The 25,849-nt window shown below is 34.9% G+C and overlaps 2 protein-coding genes across 2 annotated transcripts; both read right to left on the reverse strand.

The window, feature by feature from the left end:
- Positions 1 to 1,307: 1,307 nt before the first annotated feature.
- Positions 1,308 to 3,635, reverse strand: LOC137743627 (deoxypodophyllotoxin synthase). The gene is made up of 3 exons (XM_068483552.2): positions 3,177 to 3,635; positions 2,346 to 2,670; positions 1,308 to 1,817 (listed from the first exon to the last, which is right to left on the reverse strand). Exons 1-3 carry the CDS (start codon positions 3,548 to 3,550, stop codon positions 1,560 to 1,562), a joined length of 957 nt encoding a protein of 318 aa, XP_068339653.2. The 5' UTR covers positions 3,551 to 3,635; the 3' UTR covers positions 1,308 to 1,559.
- A 17,598-nt stretch (positions 3,636 to 21,233) lies between these two features.
- Positions 21,234 to 23,211, reverse strand: LOC137743937 (deoxypodophyllotoxin synthase). The gene is made up of 3 exons (XM_068483867.2): positions 22,782 to 23,211; positions 21,954 to 22,278; positions 21,234 to 21,646 (listed from the first exon to the last, which is right to left on the reverse strand). Exons 1-3 carry the CDS (start codon positions 23,153 to 23,155, stop codon positions 21,389 to 21,391), a joined length of 957 nt encoding a protein of 318 aa, XP_068339968.2. The 5' UTR covers positions 23,156 to 23,211; the 3' UTR covers positions 21,234 to 21,388.
- Between the last annotated feature and the right edge of the window lie 2,638 nt (positions 23,212 to 25,849).

A 25,849-nucleotide genomic window follows, 5' to 3' on the forward strand; every position in this document is an offset into this window, starting at 1 on the left:
AAACTCATGAATCAATTCATACTTTAATTGGAAGATCAAAAACTTTAAAATCATTATGTATTTGTCAAAAATAGCTTATTTTCTCTATGAGAGCGTATTAGGATTTTAGCCAGAATAGGACATAAGAGAAAGATTGCATAATAGCAAGATTTGATTATTGAATGTGAGTTTATTGATACATTTTAGTTTTCTTGTTAATTTTATCTTATACTTTATGGTAATTGTGCAATAGGATAAAAAAGACACTTCACATTTAAAATTTAAGTTGGGTGTAAAAAGAAGTTATATGGGTTCAAATAAAATTTCTCTTATCTTTTTGTGGTCAAAGTCCTTTAAAAAAAAAAAAAAAAAAAGAAGAAAAGCACGATATTTTATTTATGAATGACATTACATATACACATCTAGAAGATCTCGGTCTTAAAAGAATTCTTGCAACTATATATATATATATAGGAAACCTTTAAGGGAATGGATCCCAATTTTTTTTATAAAAATAGAAATTAATTGTGAAATCTACACCACATTTTTTTTTTTTTTTTATAAAAATAGAGATTAGTTGTGGAATCCACACCACATCAAATTAACTTTAACGATCCAATTGTCCATTTTTCAAGTTGCACCTCATAAATCATCCTTACAAAGTATTAGCCAAATCGGAAATGTTTAAGATATCTAATTGAGTTCAATGAAATTAACGAATACTTTGTTAAGTAGAAAACAATGAAATTTTATCTTGATAATTAAATAAGCAAATGGTTTCGGATTGAATTGAATTTTTGTAAGGATGATCTATGAAACGAGACTTACAAAATAAACAGTTCGGATCGTTGAAGTTCTATTGGGCGCATGTTCGTGATACCATTTTTTTTTTACACAATTTTTAACACAAGTTTTTATGAAGCCCACTCCATAATGTATTCCAACGATCCTAACCATCTATTTCTTAGATCATCATTCATAGATCGTCTGCAAAAATCACACAAATCTGATACCATATGGCCGTTAAATTATTACGGTTTCTTTTAGAAACGTATTCATTCATTTTCTTCACTATGAATGAATGTCTTATGGCTTTTGATTTGTCCAATTTTTTGAAGGGATGATCTATGAATGACGTTCTAAAAGATAAACGGTTCGGATCGTCGATATACATTATGGAATGGCTCCACAAAAACTTGTGTCAAAAATTATATAGAAAAAAATGATGTCACGAATCCATCCCATAAATATGTATATACATAGTATTTTTACTTAATTATAAACTTCTCCCAAGATGAATGCTTTATTACCCATAGTCACGGGAACGGTGAAGAAAATCAAAGTTGAATGCTTTATTACACATAGATGTAAACTATTATACACCATTTTGGAGTGCTCCCTTCCAAGAAGGAAGCAGCCATGAAATCCCACAAATTAAGCACATGCTAATGCATGCATTTGGAAATTAAATAATTAAAAAGAAAGATTCCTGCTGCTCCTAATAGTACATTTATCACTAATCAACACAAAAAAAATATTATTAACCAGCATCAAGGTTGAGGCCTCCTCAGTCCTGCATACTAGGCTGTAGAATTTGTAACACCGCAAAAGGTCTTGACAGGAGAGACTAAATTCCTGGCCTCACCCCTACTGTGAAACCTTATATACTCAAGACTATCCAATGGGTTATAGAGCAGTGGGTGCGTCTCGTCCACCAGTTCTTCTGGTACTTGTATTTTTCCGTTATTGAATGTAAACAACCCAAGTGAGTACCTCGTCTTGTCTCCACAATGCTTCACTCGATGATCACAAGCTTTTATTCTGTCATTACTCCATACCTAATCAAACCAAGTCAAATAACAAACAAAAATTGTTACTATTTGTAGCACGTCCACGTCAAACAATGCGTAAACTAGTGTATTACCACCAAACTGGCAGACATTTTTGTATTTTCCTCACATTTGTATATAAAGAAGGTGTATGTTAAGGACTTGGATCCTCTCCTGAGCTAATGGAGAGGATCCTCCTCATCAATCATCTTAAGTTGTTGGATTTTTATCCAACGGCTACAAACAGGGGGTGTCTTTAAAGTTGTAATGATTGTAGCCGTTGGATAAAAATCCAATGATCTAGGATGATTGATGAGTAGGATCCTCTCCATTAGCGTAGGAGAGGATCCAAATCTGTACGTTAATACATCAGGTATATATTGTCGAAGACAAAAAGTTAGAAATAATAAAATAATTAAAAAATTAATAGGGAGTTAGCTGAGATAAGTAGCATTAGCTGAGCTAAGTAGCACTAGTATATAGTAATTGAAAACTAAGTACTTGATGGTATTTAATTATATGGGAATGAGAACAAACCTGCAATCCATCACCAGCCATGAATAAGAACTGTGAAGGTGCGGACTCAATGTTAATCCAGTCACCATCCTTGGTTTTAACCTCCAAACCACCGACGTCGTGTTGAACGACGATGGTGGTGAAGTTCTTGTCTGTATGGCTCGCAAATCTCAAGGTAGCACGATCAGCTTCCTCTGGTTTATTATACTTGAGGAATCTAAGAAGGTGGCTGTTGGCACTAGCAACAGATTCGTACTGCTTTTCTGCTCCGAAGCTTTCGTATAGCATTTGTTCCACTTTGTGCTCCAACTCTGATAATAATTGGGCAAATGAATCTGTAGTTTCACTGGAGCAAAACATGAAAAAAAAATTATAACTATGTATAATAAATTATGAAATTCAACGTTTGATTTATGTTAAATGGGTTGTGTTCTCTTTTTAGACATGTTTGACACTGCTTCTGTAAGTAAAACTTATGCTCATGAGCGCTTTTATTAGAAATGTTGTTTAGGAAAACAATTGAAGTGTTTGTTAATTAAATAAGCAACTTCAAAAAGCGCTTTTACAAGCAAAAATTATTTTTATGTTTTTCTGAAGTTGCAGTCGCAAATGTTTTCGCCGTCAGGAAAGCCTCTTTATTTCTTCTAAAGCAATCCTAAATATGACTTTAGAAACAAGAAAATAATTTAGTTATGTTGGTAGACTAGGAATTAGATCATCATCTAGATAATAATCAACAGGATCAACAGATTCACAGTTTAGAATGTAGACAATTTGGCAAGAGAGCTTTTTTTTTTTTAAAAAAAACAAAATTTAACCATGTACAACACGAAGAACACTAGAATTGCTTACCAGAAATTGCTCTTTCCATCGGGCCACATGAGATTTTTGAACTTCTGAGTTTCTTGTGGGGATGTGACATTATCAATGGCGATACCTTCATAGAGTGGCATGAGGTGGTTGGGTCCAATATACCCACGATATGGTTCATCACTAACGTTCTTCACTTTGTTTTCCAAAGGAACCTCAAACAAATCTTTGGCCTGCCCAAAGATATTGTTCAGAAGTTGTGCAGAAACTTGATCGTACTGCGCCACGAAACAACCGTACTCTTCGAGTGCATATCGGACTTGTTTGGAGGTGGACAGCCAAGAACTTGAGCCAGGCTTCAAGGCATCGACGGAGAAATTGATGGTAGGAAGCTTTGGAAGTGTTAAGGAACCCATTAGTTTCACTGGTACTGAGATGCTATGCAGTACTTTTCTGATCTCTACTTGCTGAGGAAACTGATGGGTGGCAAAGTGAGATGTTTCATGCTGCTTTTATAGTGGTTTTCATTCAACTTGGCTCCCCTATAGTCCTAATAAATTAAAATGAATATTAGTGTGTCGAGCATGTAAAATATTCCGGTCAAATTTTTTATTTTTATAACTTTATGTGGTCACCAGGTTTCATCATTTTGAATTTTTGAATTTTTGAATTTCTTATGTGGTTCTATTTTATATCATATTAACTACATTTCGCACTTTTTATTTTTGAGTGAGTTTCAAAATGGGTCACGAGGTTTTAATTTTTTAATATTGTCTCATAAGTCTTAATGTTTTGAAATTGTATCAATTTACACATTTTGATTAACGAATTTTTTGAATCTTCATTAAATTTATGATATGGTGAGCATAAAATCCGCAACTGCATTGACTTATAAGCCACATTGCACCACATAACCTAACATGTGACATCCCACATCGTCCAGGGGAGCGATCCTTAAATGTATATTCTTATCCCTACCTAGCACGAGGCCTTTTGGGAGCTCACTGGCTTTGGGTTCTATGACATCCCACATCGCCCAAGGGAGTGATCATTATATGTATATTCCCATCTCTACCTAACACGATGCCTTTTGGGAGCTCACTGGCTTCGAGTTTCATTGGAACTCCGAAGTTAAGCGAGAAGGGGGCTTGAGCAATCCCATGATGGGTGACCCACTGGGAAGTTGCTCGTGAGTTCCCAAAAACAAAACCGTGAAGGAATGGTAAGCCCAAAGCGGACAATATCGTGCTACGGTGGTGGAGCGGGCCCGGGAAGTGATCCGCCCCGGGCCGGGATATGACAAATTGGTATCAGAGCCAATCCCTGGCCACAAATGTGCCGACGAGGACGTCGGGCCCCTAAGGGGGGTGGATTGTGACATCCCACATTGCCCAGGGGAGTGATCCTTAAATGTATATTCCAATCCCTACCTAGCACGAGGCCTTTTGGGAGCTCACTGGCTTCGGGTTCCGTAGGAACTCCAAAGTTAAGCGAGAAGGGGGCTAGAGCAATCCCGTGATGGGTGACCCACTGGGAAGTTGCTAGTGAGTTCCCAAAAACAAAACCGTGAGGGAATGGTAAGCTTAAAGCGGACAATATCGTGCTACGGTAGTGGAGCGGGCCCGGGAAGTGATCCGCCCCGGGCTGGGATGTGACAATATGGTATCAGAGCCTAGCCCTGGCCGCGTGTGTGCCGACGAGGACGTCGGGCCTCTAAGGGGGGTGGATTGTGACATCCCACATCGTCCAGGGGAGTGATCCTTATATGTATATTCTCATCTCTACCTAACACAAGGCCTTTTGGGAGCTCACTGGCTTCGGGTTCCATCGGAACTCCGAAGTTAAGCGAGAAGGGGGCTTGAGCAATCCCATGATGGGTGACCCACTGGGAAGTTGCTCGTGAGTTCCCAAAAACAAAATCGTGAGGGAATGGTAAGCCCAAAACGGACAATATCGTGCTACGGTGGTGGAGCGGGCCCGAGAAGTGGTCCCCCCCCGGGCTGGGATGTGACAGGTTCCATGGGAACTCCGAAGTTAAGCGAGTAGCGCGCAAGAGCATTCCCAGGATGGGTGACCCATTGGGAAGTTCTCGTGTGAGTTCCCAAAAACAAAACCGTGAGGGCGTGGTCGGGGCCCAAAGCGGACAATATCGTGCTACGGTGGTGGAGCGGGCCCGGGAAGTGATCCGCCCAGGGCCGGGATGTGACATTTGGTATCAGAGCCTAACCCTGGTCGCATATGTGCCGACGAGGACGTCAGGCCCCTAAGGGGGGTGGATTGTGACATCCCACATCGCCCAGGAGAGCGATCCTTAAATGTATATTCCCATCCCTACCTAGCACGAGGCCTTTTGGGAGCTCACTGGCTTTGGGTTCCATGGGAACTCCGAAGTTAAGCGAGTAGCACGCGAGAGCATTCCCAGAATGGATGACCCATTGGGAAGTTCTCGTGTGAGTTCCCAAAAACAAAACCGTGAGGGCGTGGTCGGGGCCCAAAGCGGACAATATCGTGCTACGGTGGTGGAGTGGGCCCGGAAAGTGATCCGTCCCGAGCCGGGATGTGACATAACAACTCATCAATTTAATGGATAATGAGATGTTCAAATATAAGAAATGTGTATTTTGATACAATTTCAAAACCATAGAGGATAATGCGAGAAAATTGAAATCTCATGCCTAATTTAAAAATCACCTCAAACTTGAAGATATAAAATGTAATTAGTCTTTTTTGTTACAAAAAATGTACTTAAGTCTTTATTTTTTATTAATCTAAAAGACAAATTAACTTTGTCGGTAATTCATATTATAATATTAATTTTCAAAATATAACTTCTATTTTTTCCATTGGAACATATTATAACACTTAAACAACAATTACACACAATCTTTCCGTGACAAATGTGATTGTTAATTACATGGTTGGTGGAGTCTGCGGCTAGCAGTGCACTGAAACAGAACTTTCGATCACTTAATTCAATGGGTGGTCAAAATCCGCGTGCGCCCTTCCTGTCTCAGTTATTGCCTCTCTCTCTCTCTCTCTCTCTCTCTCTCTCTCTCTCTCTCTCTCTCTCTGCGCTTGCTTTCTTTGAATCTTATTAATATATTTTCATTTTTTACTCATCCACGTGCGCTGCATGCAAGATCTACAATTTCACTCGGGCACGTTCAAGGATAATGCATTCATATTATTCTATTCTATATGGCCAGCTATAATTTACACCCTTCATTAGGTATCACGTTTCAATTTAATTATTGAGATTTTTTATATAGGCGTCTTAGTTTTAATTTTTTTTAATTAAATATCTATATTTTTTAGAGATTTGATTAATATTTTTTGTTAAATTTTAGTGCTATATGTATCAAAACTAATCAAGCTTTATATCAAAATTACATGACCTGCCACTACCCCATAATTCCTAAAATCTCATGAGAAAAAAAATACGAGTCGTATTGAAACAAATTTCTTATAATCTAGCCTTTTAATTACTCTTTCTCTCTTTAGATAATTGTAAAACAAAATGTGGTAAGATTCCATGTCACATCCCAGACCGGCTCCATCGTAGCACGATATTGTCCTTTTTGGGTCACGCCCATAGTTTTGTTTCTGGGAACTCACGAGTAACTTTCCAATGGATCACCCATTTTAAAAGATTTTTTTTTTCCAAAATGGGTTTAAAATATTTTTAAATTCCACGAAATCAAATGCATCAAAATAAGTTTTTCTTTTTGTACATTAAGAGAAAATAGACTGACAACAATATAAATGTACCAATAAACAATATGTACGAAATCATAACGTCCCAAAATAAAAAATAATATACCAAATCAAACGTTCAAAACTGCAAATAAACTTATTAATCAACGATCTTTACAAATTCAAACATATCCACAGATTATATATACACAAAGCATTGTACCTAATAATGTTCGTCAACACCTATATGTTAAAAAAACAAAAACAAAAACAAAAAAAACAAAGAAAAGTAGTTTCACAAAAAATATAGAAAAAATTACACACAACTTTTTATGTTGGATCACCGACAATATGGAAAAAAATATCGATAAAAACAAATCATTTTGGAAAAAGAGATAATGTTTACGTATGTAGACAAAAAAAATGATAAAGAAATATATTTAGAAGAAGAGAAAATATATTAATAACTAAATAAGGAAAACGCATCAAGCAACTAAAACGATAAATTCAAAAATTACTTTACTTTCAAAAAATATAATAATGACATGTAATTTAACTTAATAGAAAATGCTAAGGTGGCTATTGTTCAAAGCACTTTAATCAAATCTTAAACGGCACAAAATTTTAGTCTAGATGATATAGAAAAATTGTAAGGGATTCTAATTTCCTCTTAATTTTTTACACTATAAAGTATTAAAATTGTATCAATTTATATTTTTGATCAAATTTATTGTTTTATTTAGAATTAAATTGTGGTATTATTCCTGACTTGTAAGTTTGAGGTCTTAAATTCGAATCTCGTAAATGACGAGTATGTAACTAATTTATTTCCCTACCCACTAAGTGTAAATATAATACATTGTTGTCTAAAAATTTGATGACATCGTTAAATATGTGAAAAGGTAGAAGGATGCCTCATCAATTTAACCAATAAGAACTCGTTTGGATGTGCTTTTGAAATGACTGAAAGCGCTTTTAGTGAAAATGTTTTTAGAACCAATCATTAGTAAAGATGCAAGTAAATCCTAGAAAAGCACTTAAAGTGCTTCCTAGAAGAAGCACATAACTGGTACTTCTTGCAGAAAGCACTTTAAGTGCTTTTGGAACCCAAAAATATTTTCTCTAGAAGCGCTTTCAGTCGTTTTAAAAGTATATCCAAATGAGCCCTAATTCAGTCAGAGAAAAGTCAATAAGTCAAAGTTTGATGTAATGTTAGAATGTTTGGGATCTATATTTTGATTGTAATCACTTGCCTTTCATCGTTTTCAGAATGATCACAAAGGTCTAATTACTACATATTTCGTAATTTAACCATCATACGCCTCATTAATATGTATAGACATAGTTTTTAATTCCGAACCTCACCACACATTTTTTGAGATAACAATTAGTCATCACATAACCCAAATTTGTATAGGAATGACACACATCAATCAAACAATCACTTGTATGAATGAGATCAGTATATCTTTCATCATTGCATCTCTTTTTGTATCAAGTAAGAATGAGTCACATCTGAATTCATTCACTTTAGATACACTATATCAAGTAAATATTCAATTAAACTATTTCTATGTTGAGCCACACAAACCTTCAATCACTTCTTTCGCAGATGTAATAAACTAAGACTTTAGAGAGACACAATTCAACCGAAGCCTACAATAGATAACCGAATAGGATATTGTCCACCATTATGGGTTACCAAGCAGAATCACTCCTGGGGACAAGTAACCATGTAGGTAGTGACCCTCCATTGCGGATTAACCAAGCAGAGTCATTCCTACAACCACTGTCGGAACCCTCGACTTTCGTGGCTCGCACCGCCACATGTAGTGGTTTATCGAGTTGGTTCTTAGCTAGATTTTGTAGAGGCAAGTGAGAGCTTCAAGATGGTGGTGGCGGCATTAAAAGAGTTATGTTGGATTTGGTCAGGATTCACATCTAAAAATACGTTGGCCATGTGGGTCAATGCTTCGAATTGGGGTCGATGGGGGTTTGGAATGGCTCATGGCTTCTGGGTCGACTTTCCAAATTAAAATGCTTCTAACTTCTCCATTAATAGCACCTTTTGGTCCAAATGACCAAAATGCCTTTCAAATTAAAATGCTTCTAACTTCTTCGTTTCAAGTCCGATTCACAAACGGATTTCACAAAATGCTCGTGGGATCGAGCTCTACCTAACCAACTCAATAGTTGACCCAAAAGGCTGAATAAAATTTGAAATGACAAAAATACTCGTCATTTCATTTTTCTTAAAACCAGACAATTTAACAAGATAACTTCAATTAAAACATCTGAAATACTTCTAAAAATGAAATAAAATACAAAAATTTAGGACAGGGTATCACATATGTCTTGCTTATGAATGCAGGTGTGCCAAACTCAGTCAGGCAAATAAAATAGATGTGGCGGTAGTATTGAATACACTGCTGACTTTTGCATCGAAGCAATTATGGCCGATGAAGGAACATGTCTTAGCCTTGGGTTCTAGAATCTGAAGACAAGGTTACTAGATCAATGTGAAGTTTAATAACTGATTCGGCTTTCGTTGTGCCGAACAAGGGGTAATCAGGTAACACCTCACTTCATCGAAGCTAATGAGATAACCTCTTGAGACGAGAGAAATGAGAGTTTTTTGTCCGCTGAGACTTGGATAGATTATCTTATGCACTAAAGTAATTAACAAGAATATGATAATTTCAAACTCATGAAAAAGGGCAGTTCTTTTATATGTATGTACTAAAGGTATAGCCTTCTGGACACCTTTTCATCTTTCGTGCTTGGAACAAGTCCACCAACTCTGACCAAAATGAAAAAAACCAAAGAAGTCCACCGTTGTTTACAAGAGATTGAGAAAAATATGTCCAGCAAAAATAGTACTTGGACTAACAAAATTATCTTTCTTTCTTTCTTTTTTTTTTCTTTTTTTTTGCTGGATTTTATATTTAGTACTCGTTTGAAATTTTTTTAAAAATAATTAAAACCGTTTTTAGAGAAAATATTTTTAAATTTCAAAAGCACTTGGAGCATTTTTCAGGTTACACTTGCATATTTACCAATGATTGATTCTAAAACAAAAAAAAATTCACCAAAAGCATTTTCACCCATTTTAAAGGCACTTTCAAAAGAGCTTTTAAAATTTTATCAAAGTAAAAGAAACTGTAACTGTACTTTTTTTTTATTGTATTTTTATTAATACTACTTTAAAAAAAAAAAAATCTATATCAATTTCATGAAGAAACGGGTATCAGAATATACATATTCATGAAGAACAACTCTAAAAGGGGTTCTTATAAGTTGTTAGATAAATATCAACAATCAATGATAATTTTATGTATGCTAATAAATAATAAATGCGAATAAATAAATAATAGAGTATGGACAATGAAATAATATTAAACAGAAATATTGAGGATCGAGGCTTGCGTACCGCAATGTCTTTGAAACAGAAATTTCATCCCTACTTAGTGCTTATAGTTTTACGGATGTCTGCTTCACCAAGATTCAACGATCAAGTCAGAATTCCAACATCAGAAAACTTGACTTCTGACAAATTTATTTGTAGTACTCTCAGTATGCTTGGTATATAAGGATTGATGATTTTCAATGCTCCGAATGATATGCAGATGCATGTATTTATAGTGAACATATGTCTGTTCGCAATAGACATTTTTTTGGGAGGCGATTGTTCAACGCAAGGGGTGTGTTGCTCCATCTATTTCTCAGATATTTTCATACGCTTTCAGACTTCATCTGAAAAGATGAGTCTGTTTATATAAAAAATAATTTAATTAAATTTGAAATTAATTAAAAATAATTAATTAAAGAATTTAATTTTCAGAGCCCTAAGGTCCAAGGCCCATCTTGATAATTAATTATATATTAATTATTAATTAATTATCAATTAATTAGTACACTCCAAAGCCTAACCCGAAGGTTGAGCCTAATTTCATTCTCCATGGTCCATCACTCCAATCAGTATCTATAAGGGACAAAGTCTTATAAAATGAGGAAACACTGTCCACCGTAGTAGTAAACCGAGACAATATGCTACATACATATCATGTTTGCCACACGTCAATTCATACAATTGTTTTCATTTTGGCCCTGAACAAATCCCGAATTTCGTAGGAGCTTTAGAGAATTTAGCCATTTCAATTTTCATAAATGCGGCCCCATTTACTCCTATATAGGTGACATTAATTAAGAATAGTCTGCCATATTCCTCTTGATAACAAGATATTAATGTCATCAAATGTATAAAACATAACCCCTCGAACTCAACAGACAACACACATTTTATCATAAGAATAGGTAGGTTGCGTGTTCAACTTTTGAATCAAACTCAACCAGTTTGCCTATTGAACCTAAACCATGGGATCTCCAATCAGTTAGGTTAGGTTTCTACCCAGTCCGATTCATTGAATTGGCTTGAGACCAATTGCCCTCGACGTAAATAATATTTGCTCTCTTGGTAGGCTTTTTGTCAAATGATCAGCTATATTTTCCTTTGACTTCACACAATCAATGGATATTATTCCATTGGAGAGCAACTTCTTAAGAGTATTATGCCGACGCCTGATGTGTCGCGACTTCCCGTTGTATACATGACTTTTGGCCCTTGATTGTGTGGTCATACTGTCACAATGTATACATATAGTAGTTACAGGCTTTGGCCACATTAGAATATCCTCCAGAAAATGTTTGAGCCATTCTGCTTCTTCTCCAGCCAAGTCTAAACCTATAAACTCTTACTCTATGGTGGAACAAGCTATACATTTCTGCTTAGAGGATTTCCAAGATATTGCTGCATCTCCTAAGGTAAAAACATATCCACTTGTCGACTTGGATTATGTAGTGTCAGAAATCCAATTAGCATCACTGAAGCCTTCTACAACAGGTGGATACTTTGTGTAGTGTAATCTATAGTCAAGTGTATTTTTCAAATATTTTAACACTCTTACTAAAGCATCCCAATGCTCTTATGCAGGATTACTTGTATATCTACTAAACCTACTTACTGCATAAGTTAAGTCAGGCCTAGTTGAATTCATCAAGTACATTAGACTACCAATTACTTGAGAATATTCAAGTTGAGATATGGCATTGCCTTTATTTTTCTCCAACTTGCATCCAGTATCAAAAGGAGTTGTTGCAGGTTTGCAGTCAAATTGACCAAATCTTCGTAATATTTTTTCTGCATAATGGGATTGTGTAAGGACATACCTTTCACTATTCTCTTAATTTGAATTCCTAAAATGACATCGGCTTGACCTAAGTCTTTCATGTCAAAACTTGAATTTAACATTTTCTTTATTTTGTTTATTACATTTTTATCACTTCCCATTATGAGCATATCATCCACATATAAGCAGACAATAACACAAGTTTTATCATTACTCTTAATGTAGACACATTTATCATTCATTTATTTTGAACCCATATGTCAACAAAGTATGATCAAATTTCTCGTGTCATTGTTTTGGAGCTTGTTTAAGTCTATATAATGACTTAACTAGTTTGCACACTTTGTGTTCATGTCCTTTAAGCACGAACCCTTCAAGTTGTTCCATGTATATTTCTTCATCTAGTTCTCCATTTAAAAATGATATTTTACATCCATTTGATGTATATCAAAGTTGTATACAGCTGCAATTGCTATTAACATCCTAATTGACATTATGCGAGAAACTGGAGAATAGGTGTCGAAATAATCCAACCCTTCCTTTTGGCGATAACCTTTGGCAACTAAACGTGCCTTGAACATGTCAATGGTTCCAACCGCCTTAAGTTTCTTCTTGAAAATCCATTTATGACCAATTGGTTTATTACTAGGAGGTAAATCAACCAATTCCCATGTGTTATTTTTTCATAATGGATTCCATTTCACTTTTAATTGCTTCCTTCCATAAAGGAGCGTCAAAAGAAGACATTGCTTCTTTAAAAGTTCGAGGTTCATTCTTGGACAAGTAAGCAATGAAATCTGGTCCAAAGTTTTTAGAAACTTTGGTTCTTTTTCCTCTTCTTGGTTCCACATCATTTTCTTGGATATGAGAAGAAGAGGCCTCATCATGACTATGATCATGAATCCTCTTTGTATTAGAACCGGATTTATTTTCTTTGTAAGGAAATATATCCTAAAGAATTCTGCATCTGCCGATTCTAAAATAGTGTTAACATGAATATCAGAAATCGAAGATTTTACAATAAGGAACCTATAAGCAGCACTATTATTTGCATATCCAATGAATACACGATCAATAGTTTTAGGTCCTAGTTTTGTTCTTTTTAGTAACGAAACTTGCACTTTTGCTAAGCAACCCCACACTTTGAGGGTTTTATAAGTGGGTTTATGTCCTTTCCATAATTCATAACATGACTCGTCCATCTTCTTTTGAGAAACCTTATTGAATATGGTATTTGCAGTAAGTAAAGCTTCATCCCACAAACTGTGTGGAAGCCCAAAACAATTTAACATGGAATTAATCATATCCTTAAATGTTCTATTTTTCCTCTCGGCAACAGCATTTTGTTGTGGTGTGTATGGAGTCGTTGTTTGATGTATAATTCCATGTTGTGCACAAAAATCTAAGAAGGCAATAGACTCATACTCTCCTCCTCTATCGGATCTAAGTGCTTTGATTTTTCTTTCAAGTTGATTTTCAACTTCGGCTTTATATGTCTTAAACATATTCAAAGCTTTGTCATTGCTATGAATCAAATAAATATAGCAATACTTACTGGAATCATCAATAAAAGTGACATAATAATTCTTTCCTCCACGAGTTGGTGTGGATTTAAAGTCACAAAGATCACTATGAATTAATCCAAGTAATTCATTTGATCTTTCCAGAATTGACTTTCTCATTTGCCTAGCAAATTTCAATTCAATACATGTTTCACACTTATAATTAAAATCAATTTCGAATTTGGGTAATAATTCTAATTTAACCATTCTTTGCATGGAATGAAAATTAACATGTCCTAATCTAGCATGCCAAATATTAGAAGACTCAACAATATAAGTAGAAGTATCTATTTTATTAGCATCATTAACGGCAATTACATTGAGTTTCATGAGGCCATCAGCCATATAACCATTTCCAACAAACATTTCACCCTTGGTAAGTACAAATTTGTTGAATTCAAATACAAGTTTAAAGCTCATAGCAATCAAAATAGGTCCAGAAACCAAGTTCCTCCTTATTTCAGGAACATGCAGCACATTCAGCAAGGTGAGACTCTTTCCAGAACGGAATTTGAGTAGCACTTTGCCTTTGCCCTCCATCGCAAATGAGGCAAAATTGCCCATATACAGCTTTTCTCTAGAGGCAGCAGGATGGTATTTAGTGAACATATTTCTATCAGCGTAGATGTGCTTGGTAGCACCAGTATCCATTAGCCATTCACTCAACTTGGAGACCATGTTGACCTCGAACACAACAACAGCCAACTTTTCATCGGTGATTGCCATATTAGCATGGTTGTTGTTGTTTCTGTTGATATCATTTTCATCCTTACGATGATAACAATCTTGTGCCTTATGACTAGATTTGCCACACACATAGCGGGCGCCCTTAATCTTTTTCAGATTCTTGCCTTTGGGAGCAAAGGCAGATTTGTACCAACTGCTTGGTTTTTGGAGCTTTATTATTCTTCGGCTTGGCCTTGGAGGTTCCTCCCTCAACATAATTCGCATTGGCTTCAATGGCAGCAAACTCACCAGAACAGTCTGCCTTTTTGTGATATTCTTCCACTCGTAGCCTCAAAATCAAATCCTCTATATTCATCTCACAACACTTGTGCTTGAGATAAATTTTGAAATCATTCTAGGAAGTTGGCAATTTCTTGATTATCGCCCCAACTTGGAAATGCTTATTAATCTCGCATCCCTTGGAGTGTAGTTCATAGATCAATTTCTAGATTTCTTCGACCTGAGAGACAACATATTTTGAATCCACCATAGTATATTTGAGAAACTTACCGATAACAAATTTCTTTGAACCAGCATCATCAATCTTGTACTTTTTCTCCAGGGATTCCCACAACTCCTTTGCAGTCTTGCACAGAGAATAAATGTTGTAGAGATTGTCATCCAAACTATTCAGAATATAATTCCTACAACAAAACTCAGAGTGATTCCAAGCTTCAATTGCCATGACAGTCTCTTTCGTCATTGGATTTTCATTAAACTTCAGAGCTTCTTCCTTGACAACATGAGCAAGATTCATAGTTGTCAGGAAAAACAACATCTTCTGTTGCCATCTCTTGAAATCCAACCCCTTGAACTTCTTAGGCTTTTCAGAGTATTTTGGCACAGCGCCATTCACATTCACAGATTATTGATCCATGAATTTCTGTTTCAAGATTGTTGGATAAATATCAACAATCAATGATAATTTTATGTATGCTAATAAATAATAAATAAATAAATAACAGAGTATGAACAATGAAATAATATTAAACAGAAATATTGAAGATCGAGGCTTGCATATCGCAATATCCTTGAAACAAAAATTTCGTTCCTACTCAGTGCTTATAGTTCTACGGACGTGTACTTCACCAAGATTCAACGATCAAGTCAGAATTCCAGCACCAGAAAACTTGACTTGTGGCGAATTTATTTGTGGTACTCTCAGTATGCTTGGTATATAAGGATTGATGATTTTCAATGCTCTAAATGATATGCAGATGCATGTATTTATAGTGAACATATGTCTGTTCGCAACATACATGTTTTTGGGAGGCGACTGTTCAACGCAAGAGGTGTGTTGTTCCATCAGTTTTCATATATTTTCATACGCTCTTAGACTTCATCTGAAAAGATGAGTTTGTTCATATAAAAAATAATTTAATTAATTATATATATTAATTATCAATTAATTAGTACACCCTAAAACCCATCCCCAAGGTTGAGCCCAATTTCATTCTCCATGGTCCATCACTCCAATCATTATCTATAAGGGACAAATCCTTATAAAGTGAGGAAACCTTTTGGAAATGGCCAATGTGGGACAATGAAATTTCTACTCAAAATTTCCAACAGTTGTAACAGTATCTAAGCTCCCAACAAAAAATAATAGTATCTAGTAAAATACATTGCAAACAAACTATCAAGATAATGAGTTGGAAATACCTATCTCACTAAGAACTGAAGGAGCAAGAGGATCAATAGAATAGATGAAGTCAATAGTACAAATACGTGTGAGATGAAATTCAATCAAATTTTTCACGGGAAACATGAAGCTCGTTGAGCTAATTGTCACTCCAGATCACTGCATGATCCAAGAGCACTAATTGATAGTAGATCCAACAAATAATATAGCTCTACTCTTCAACATATAGATCTTGAAGAGATCCAATCACCAAATTATAGAACTTGAAAATTAATTAATCAAACTAACCAACCAAATGGGCTCCAACTACACCCATCACTTCGTTTTGTTTATACCCATAGCACCATCATGGCTACACTGTAACCTAATACGGTTATACCGATACAACTCAAAGCTCTAATCATGTCCAAAATTGCTCCAAATTCTTATGCAAGAGGTGTGTACTGTTAATACTGGGCACTTTTAGGCCCGTCTAAGAGTATCAGACATGAAGGGAGCCATGAAGAAGCCCAAGGCAAAGTTATGAAGGCCAATAGCCCAAGAAGCTTAGGGTGGGGCACACCCAAGCATGAGAGACCAACAACTCGTCACTCTTATGCATTAAATGTCGAGACAAGAGCATGTGGCAAACTAACAGCTTTATCGCACAAGCCTCTAAAGAAAGGTCTACTCAAATGTCATTCGCGCTGCTTAGTGACTCGAAGTCAACTGGAGGGACCCAAGATGGGACACAAAGCAAGTCGAAAAGGTGCTTGGAGGGATTGGATTGGATAACCAAGACCAACCGAGAAGGATGGTGCACTTTACTCTGAGAACTTGTGTAGCTTCGACTGGACACCAATCACTTCACCGCCGAATGTCAAGTTGGCAAGTGAAAAGATGCCAGTAAGCTAGTCTACGTATGTGGCGCAACAAATGATAGTGGGAATAACGCAACGCAAGGGTTTCCTAATGGTCTATATAGTGAAAACCCCTAATACCGGGGCCAAACAACAAGACATAGAAATTATATGTATTAGACGGGCGCTATTTTAATCTTGCAATCAATAGAATTTGTGCAACATGAAATTTGTTTAATCTAAATAGAGGAGGGATATTTGAATTCGAAACCTGAATAAAAGACCTTATGTATTTTAGTAAGAAATTTACCGTCGTGAATAAAAACCTTATGTGTAATCAATTACGTGCCTTGATTTTTTTTCATGATAAATGATTGGATCATAATTTTTTATCCTACGATCAATGAGATCATCATTTTGTTTTGGGGAAATTATAATCAAACATGGAATTTATATGAAAAGTTTAGTATTGAGACAATTATATTATAAGAACAAAAGTTGTTTACGAGTTTTGATAGGATTACCACACTATATTCAAATAAAAAGTTAAAGTCATGGCGTAAAACTATATTACTATGATATTTTCTTTCAATGTAACTGGATCTTCCTCTAAATCGTATAGACCTTCATATATATGAACTGACAAAAAAGAAATTAATATTTATATGGTAAAACATAAGGCTAGATATAAGGCTGGGTTTAAGATAAACAAAAATATATATGTAAGGACCAGCAAGTTTTGAATCCATGCTTGTTTGAAACTAACAAATTATACTCACCGACCCATGTTATTTATTGTCTAATCTTGCACATAATTGATATACATTAGAAAAATTTTCGAATGGACCTGAACTAACCCTGACCCCAAGTGGCTCCGTCACTGATCAGACTAGACCATCAGTTATTCAGGATATTTGGATGCGCTCTTGTAATTATTTCAATACTATTTCTTTGTGAAATGTTTCTAGAAAGGCTAACTTTAGACGGATACATAAAGTTTCTCGAAGTTTACTACATATCTTTATTTAGATTAATAAATTTAGGTCGGCAGGGAATAATTTATAGACCTATTAGTTGGACCTACATGTCAATAAAATGTGAAAAAGATTTCAATAATTTATCATGCCAATAATAAGAATATAAAACACACGTAAACTAAACTACTTATTGACATGCAATCGACATGGATGCATGAATTTCAAGCCTGTAGAATGCCTATGCTAAGTCTAGAAGCTCGGAATCTTGCATTCACATGCTGGAGAAATTTTATTGTCAGGTATTATTGACATGTACTTAAAGGATGAGTATTTCTAAGTGAAAAACTATATTCTATAGTAAAATGATTTTCACACGGTTTTTTAGTTAGAATGATTTATGAGATTGACATAATTTTTTATTTGGTCCATGAGATTTAAAATTGAGATTTAAAATTAATAGAACTAGATCCTGAGTTTGTTTATTGTCAAGCATTTTGGTCCTTATGTTAAAAAATTTCGTTAATAATGACAAAATGACAAAAATACCCTCAATTTTGTAAAACTATTTTGGCCCATTGTTTACTAATTTGAAAGTATTTTTGTTATTTTGGTCCTTGGTTAATAGAGATTTTTCACGAAATAACCATCTCAGAGACCATTTTGACCAAAAAGAGAAGTTATATTAATCTCAGAGACCATTTTGGCTAAAAAAAAAAACATTTTCACACTCTATTTTCTCTTCTTACACATTCTCTCGCTGTTAATTTGAATACGACTAAGGAGAATTAAATGATAGAAATTAACATAATGTATACTAAAATGGTAAAATGTGTGTGTGGAGATCACCCCTAACACATACTCGCACATGGAAGGGCAAAACGGCAGATGGAGAACTTGTGTTAGGTAGCAAGCCAACATGGCACATTTTGGTTTTGTTCAGGCTAGATTGTCCCTTATACAACTCCCCATGTCTTGCCTGTCGGGCAAGGTTTGCTGTTTGGTTCACTACAACATGAGTTTGAAATTAGTTTGAATGGTGCATTTGTGAGGCCTTTATTAGGTCTTCAGGCTCACAATCAAAACTAATATAGAACTGAACGTGCCACTGTTGTCTTTGTTTAACATACTGTCTTTTTTATTATTAGATTCATTGATTACTTGCACCACAAGTCACAACTTCTTAATTTAATCGAATTGCTTACAGATGGGTTAAATTTGTATCAAGTTCTTTTTCTTGCCTTGTAAACAAGGATTTCAGTTGAATATCATATGACCAATTATAAGAAAGTTCATGTTCTTTTAAGTGCTTTCCTTAGTAACAACAAGGAAATAAGAGCAATCAGTTTTACATGATAAAACATATAGAAAAACCTTTAAAGAAAGCAATGGAAATGACATGAAGACTAAATAAGATGCATAGAAGTCAGATCCACTTTACACAAATGCAAATAAAGGACATTTGGACAAGGTTACAACCTTGTTGGGCAAGGTTTATCTCATGTGGGTCACTTCTTCTTGTGTTTTACAATGGCTGGTGCTTTTATAAAATAGAATAACAACAAAGGTTTACAAAAAGGATTTAGTATTACAAAAGGAATGTGCAGCAGAGCTTCTAAAATTGACAAGAAAAGGCTTTTCTATGGTGGATCTATAACTTGAAAAAGGATAAACAAAACAAAGCTATCTAATTTTTTGGTGTCAAGTTCAGAGTTGAGTGTGTTGAGAGAGCTTTCTACTTGCAATCTTTGCTGCTTTTATAGACCTTTTAGCCCGGATGTCCAAACCTTCTCTTTTTTTAGTGTACTTCCCTCTTGGTGATGGCTTATGGAACAAATTGAGTCACCATTTGCTTTTTTATATTTACCTATCCTTGCCATGAAAAAGTACTTTTTATTGAGGGTGAGCTGCTCTCTACCCGTTGTCACTTCCATCAGAGCAAGTCCAGCAGGGCCTTTAGCCCGATGGACCGTAGATTGCACAGGAGCAAATTGTTGGGGCGATCAACTCCAGTCCATGCGGGCTTCAGTGCAGGAGGGGTCCTGAGCAATAGGCCTGGCACGAATCGATGGCCCGAGAGCCCGAGGTGGGCATTTGCAACGCTGAAGTTGCTCTCATAGGCTTGTTGCCTATTAGCTGCCAAGTAATAGTATTATATTCACCATGGGTTGCCTCCTTCACCAGCCGAAAGCCAATAAGTTTTTTGCAAACTTGGCCTTTACTGAATTGAGCCCAATATTAGTTATTCACTCAAATAGGTTTCAGTAGTGGTGATTTTTGATCGAATCAAATTGGAAGCAGATTTTCTAACCAAAATATTTCAAATACTATAAGGTTGACTCATATTCCTATATATCCAGCGAGCCTAGATAGCTTCATGAGTTTGGCTAATTGTTAGATTGATTAGTTTGCTTGTATTTGGATCAATCTTTATTTGCAAATTAAAGTTCCATTAGAGACAGCATGGATTACTTATATTTGATGCTAGAACAGTGCATGTTAGAGCACTCTTTTGAGAAATGAGAATGACTGGTTTTAATTAGGATCTTTCCACTGATAATTAAATAATAGTATATATTTGATCCTAAAAAAGGCACACAGAACAACATGCTAAGCAAAAGCACTAAAACAAGCGAAACCATTTTTACCAAAAAAAAAAAAAACAAGCGAAACCATGTCAAACGCAGGTCATCAGAAATAAATAAACACATTCCTTTTAACTTCTCACATACTTCTGTTGAATCGTGTTCGTTGATTTTATTTGATCCATTCAATTAGATGGCCAAATATTAAAGAGAGATGAGAGAAGTTAAAAGAGGTGCGTGAAAATCACATATCAATAAGTGGAGCAGGAAGACCTTATCCACCCGTCGCAATTACTCTTAAAGCTAGAAATTGTTTTGCTATTGACGCTTCAATCCATCCAATAATCAACTTAACTGTTATTATTTTTTAAAAGGAATCAGCTGGTGGCGAAGCCACGACAGTCCATCCTTCTAGAGATTAGAAAGACACTTATAGGCATTTCAGCTTTTTTCTAGTCACATATTAGGTCACCATGGTCCATATTTCTATATGTATGTAGGTTAAGAATTTTATTATAATAAATCTTTTTTTGATGTCCATATAACATTTGTTAACAATTCAACATCAATATGACTCCATATACGAGAAAGACAGGTCAATTAAGAAAGAGTTCTTTTACAGGTAGGGACCAAAATGTTACTTGCTCTAAACTAGAAGGTGTAAATTGTAATTAACCCATTTCTAACACAACAGATATTGCGAGTTAGGAAATCAAACAAAACGATCAAATACAGTAATGAATGTTCTCAATCATCTGAACTATAAACTACTTGCGACTTGTGATAACTTTTTCCTACTGATTTCATTTGTACTGGTTTGGACTTTGTTTATTGGGTTGCCTTCTTTCAGGCCTCGCTTTTTTCTTTTGTGAACAATGATAGCTAGGAGAGGTTTAGAAAGCAAATAATATATTTACACTTGCAGGAGGCTTTGTATGGTATGGGTGTAACGTTTCATGCCAATACTACAATATATTACTATCCAGCATCAAAACAAAAAAGTATTATTATCCAGCATCAAGGTTGAGTCCTCCTCAGTCTTGCATATTAGGCTGTAGAATTTGTAATACCACAAAAGGTCTTGAGAGGAGAGACTAAATTCCTGGCCTCACCTCTACTGTGAAACCTCATATACTCAAGACTAACCAATGGGTTATAGAGCAGTGGGTGCCTCTCGTCCACCAGTTCTTCTGGTACCTGTATTATTCCGTTGTTGAATGTAAACAACCCAAGCGAGTACCTCGTCTTATCTCCACAATGCTTCACTCGATGATGACATGCTTTTATTCTATCATTGCTCCATACCTAATCAAACCAAGTCAAAATAACAAAAACAAAATTGTTACTATTTGTAGCACGCCCACATCAAACAATGCGTAAATTAGTGTATTATCACCTAACTAGCTGACATTTTTGTATTTTCCTCCCATTTGTATATGAAATAGGTGTATGTTGAATTGGTCAGGTATATATTGTTGAAGACAAGAATATAGAAATAATAGAATAATTAAAAAACTAATAGGGAGTTAGCTGAGCTAAGTAGCACTAGTATATATTGTAATTGAAAGCTAAGTACTTGATGGTATTTAATTATATGGCAATGGGAACAAACCTGCAATCCATCACCGGCCATGAACAAGAACTGTGAAGGTGCGGACTCAATGTTAATCCAGTCACCATCCTTGGTCTTAACCTCCAAACCACCAACGTCGTGTTGAACGACGATGGTGGTGAAGTTCTTGTCTGTATGGCTCGCAAATCTCAAGGTAGCACGATCAGCTTCCTCTGGTTTATTATACTTGAGGAATCTAAGAAGGTGGCTGTTGGCACTAGCAACAGACTCGTACTGCTTTTCTGCTCCATAGCTTTTAAATAGCATTTGTTCAACTTTGTGCTCCAACTCTGATAATAATTGGGCAAATGAATCTGTAGTTTCACTGCAGCAAAACAAGAAGAAAAAAAAATTATAACTATGTATGATACATTTTAAACGAAATTCAACGTTTGATTTATGTTAAATGGGTTGTGTTCTCTTTTTAGACATGTTTGACACTGCTTCAAGTAAAATTTATGCTTATGCTTTTATTAGAAGTGCTTTTTAGAAATACAGCTGGAAGTGTTTATTAATTGAACAAGCAACTTCTAAAAGCGCTTTTATAAGCGAGAATTATTTTCATGTTTTTCTGAAAGTTGCAGTCATAAATGTTTTCGCCGTCACGCAAGCGTCTTTATTTTTTCTAGAAGCAATAATCCTGAATATGACTTTAGAAATAAGAAAATAATTTAGTTATGTTGGTAGACTAGGAATTAGACCATCTTCTAGATAATAATCAACAGGATCAACAGATTCACAGTTTAGAATGTAGACAATTTGGCAAGAAAGCATTTTGTTTTTAATTTAACCAACATGTAAAATACAAAGAACACTACAACTGCTTACCAGAAATTGCTCTTTCCATCGGGCCACATGAGATTTTTGAACTTCTGAGTTTCTTGTGGGGATGTGACATTATCAATGGCGATACCTTCATAGAGTGGCATGAGGTGGTTGGGTCCAATATACCCACGATATGGTTCATCACTAACGTTCTTCACTTTGTTTTCCAAAGGAACCTCAAACAAATCTTTGGCCTGCCCAAAGATATTGTTCAGAAGTTGTGCAGAAACTTGATCGTACTGCGCCACGAAACAACCGTACTCTTCGAGTGCATATCGAACTTGTTTGGAGGTGGACAGCCAAGAACTTGAGCCAGGCTTCAAGGCATCGATGGAGAAATTGATGGTAGGAAGCTTTGGAAGTGTTAAGGAACCCATTAGTTTCACTGGTACAAAAGATGCTGTGCAGTACTTTTCTGATCTCTACTAGGTGAGGAAACTGATGGGTGGCAAAGTGAGATGTTTCATGCTGCTTTTATAGTGGTCATGCAATTTGGGTCCCCTATAGTCGTAATAAATTAAAATGAATATTAGTACGTCGAGCATGTAAATATTCCGGTCATATTTTTTATTTTTATAACTTTATGTGGTCATCAGGTTTCATCATTTTGAATTTTTGAATTTCTTATGTTGTCCTATCATGTTAACTACATTTCACACTCTTTATTTTTGAGTGAATTTCAAAATAGATCACGAGGTTTTAATTTTCTTATATTGTCTCATAAGCATTAAGGTTTTGAAATTGTATCAATTTACACATTTTGATTGACTTAGGATTTGAATCTTCATTAAATTTATGACATGGTGAGCATAAAACCTGTAACTGGATCGACATGTAAACCACGTTGCACCACATAACCTAAAAACTCATCAATTTAATGAATAATAGATGTTCAAATAAAGGAAATGTGTGTTTAGATACAATTCAAAACCTTAGAGGGTAATGCGAAAAAATTGAAATCTCATGTCTAATTTAAAAATCACTAAAAATCACCTCAAACTTGAAGATGTAAAATGTAATTAGTCTTTTCTGTTAAAAAAATGTAATTGGTCTTATTTTTTTATTTGTCTAAAAGACATTAACTTTGTTGGTAATTCATATTATAATATTAATTTTCAAAATATAACAGTTTTTTTCCATTGGAACACATTACAACACTTAAACAACAATAACACACAATCTTTCCTTGACGAATGTGATTGTTAATTATATAGTTGGTGGATTCTGTGACTATTAGTGTCCTGATATAAAACTCATTTCGATCACTTAATTCAATGGGTGGTCAAAATGCGCATGCGCCCTTCCTGTCTCAGTTACTGCCTCTTTCGTTAGGTATGACGTTTTAATTTAATTATTGGGATATTTGATATAGGCTTGCTGATTTTGAATTTTTTAGACTAAACATATATGCTTTTTAGAAATTTGATTAAACATTTTAAAAAAAATAAAAAACAAAATCATGCTATATGTATTAGAATTAATCATTTTCTATACCAAAATTGCATGACCTGTCACTACACTATAATTCCTAAAATCTCACTCCAAAAATATACACATCATACTGAAACAAATTTCTTATAATCTAACATTTTTATTACTTTCTCCTCCTTTAGAGATAATTGTAAAAAAAAGGTGATTGGTTCAATTTATCGTCACAATATCCCTACAATTTAGCAATGATTATCTATGATTTAAATATATATTTTTTCCAAAACGGGTTTAATATATATTTTTTTTTTTACCAAATCAGTTTTTCTTTTAGTACATTAAGAGAAAGTAGGACTAACAACAATATAAACATAAATAAACAATGTGTACGAAATTGAACGTACCAAAATAAAAAATAATGTACCAAATCAAACGTCCCAAAACTGCAATAAATGTACCAATTAACGATTTTTACGAATTCAAATGTACCCATTGATTACATATATACAATGTATTGTACCTAATAATAGTTCATCAACAACTCTAAGTAAAAAAACAACAAAGGAAAATAGTTTCACAAAAATATTGAAAAAATTACACATAACTTTTATGTTGGATCACCAACTATTTGGAAAAATAATCAATAAAAACAAAGCATTTTGGAAAAAGAGATAATGTTAATGTATGTAGAACAAAAAAATATTATGATCGAAAAAACGTATTTGGAAGAAGAGAAAATATATTAGTAACTAATATCTCCACTAAATAAGAAAAACCCATCAAGCAATTAAAAGTTAAATTCAAAAAATATAATAATGACATGTAATTTAACTTAACAAAAATTGTTGAGGTGAATATTAATCAAAGTGCTTTAGTCAAATCTTAAAAATACTAAGGTGGGTATTGGTCAGCTTTAGACACGTCTAAAAACACGTGGGTCATGCAGGTTGGTGCTTCGAATTAAGTTAATGGGGTTCAGGAATGGCTCTGGCTTCTGAGTCGACTTTCCAAAATAGGAAAGTTGGGTCTTCTGACTTCTGAAGGTCAAATTTTTCATTAATAGCACATTTTGGTCCAAATGACCAAAATGCGTTCCAAATTAAAACACTTTTAATTTATTCGTTTCAACTCTGATTCACAAATAGATTTCACTGATACGTTTGTGAGGTTGAGCTCTATCTAACCAACTCAATAGTTGACCCAAAAGGTCAAATAAAATTTAAAATGACAAAAATATTTGTCATTTCATTTTTCTCAAAACCTGACAATATAACAAACTAACTTCAACTAGATATCTGAAATACTTCTATAAATGAAATAAAATACTTAAATTGAGGACGGGGTATCACATACGTCCTGCTTGTGAATGCGGTGTGCCAACTCGCTTCTGAACTCAGTCGAACGAATAAAATAGATGTGGCGGTGGTATTGAATACGTTGCTGACTTCTGCACCGAAGTGATTACAACCGATGAACAAACATGTCTTAGCCTTGGGTTCTAGAATATAAAGACAAGGTTACTAGGTCTTCATTGCGCCGAACAAGGGGTAACTGGGTATTTAATGAGATAGCATTTTGAGATGAGAAAAATGAGAGTTCTTCGTCCACAGAGACTTAAATAGATAATCAACCAATCAGTTATA

Source organism: Pyrus communis, chromosome 11, assembly GCF_041283825.1.
Source record: "Pyrus communis isolate YQ-2024b chromosome 11, ASM4128382v1, whole genome shotgun sequence".
In the NCBI taxonomy this organism is placed as follows: Eukaryota; Viridiplantae; Streptophyta; class Magnoliopsida; order Rosales; family Rosaceae; genus Pyrus; species Pyrus communis.

Bases quoted from the DNA above. Each gene is read 5' to 3' on its own strand.
- LOC137743627 (XM_068483552.2), bottom strand. From the start codon at position 3,550: ATGGGTTCCTTAACACTTCCAAAGCTTCCTACCATCAATTTCTCCGTC. The intron at 2,671-3,176 runs GTAAGCAATTCT...GTTTTGCTCCAG, and splicing joins GATGGAAAGAGCAATTTCTG to TGAAACTACAGATTCATTTG. The intron at 1,818-2,345 runs GTTTGTTCTCAT...TGGTTTGATTAG, and splicing joins TGGCTGGTGATGGATTGCAG to GTATGGAGTAATGACAGAAT.
- LOC137743937 (XM_068483867.2), bottom strand. From the start codon at position 23,155: ATGGGTTCCTTAACACTTCCAAAGCTTCCTACCATCAATTTCTCCATC. The intron at 22,279-22,781 runs GTAAGCAGTTGT...GTTTTGCTGCAG, and splicing joins GATGGAAAGAGCAATTTCTG to TGAAACTACAGATTCATTTG. The intron at 21,647-21,953 runs GTTTGTTCCCAT...TGGTTTGATTAG, and splicing joins TGGCCGGTGATGGATTGCAG to GTATGGAGCAATGATAGAAT.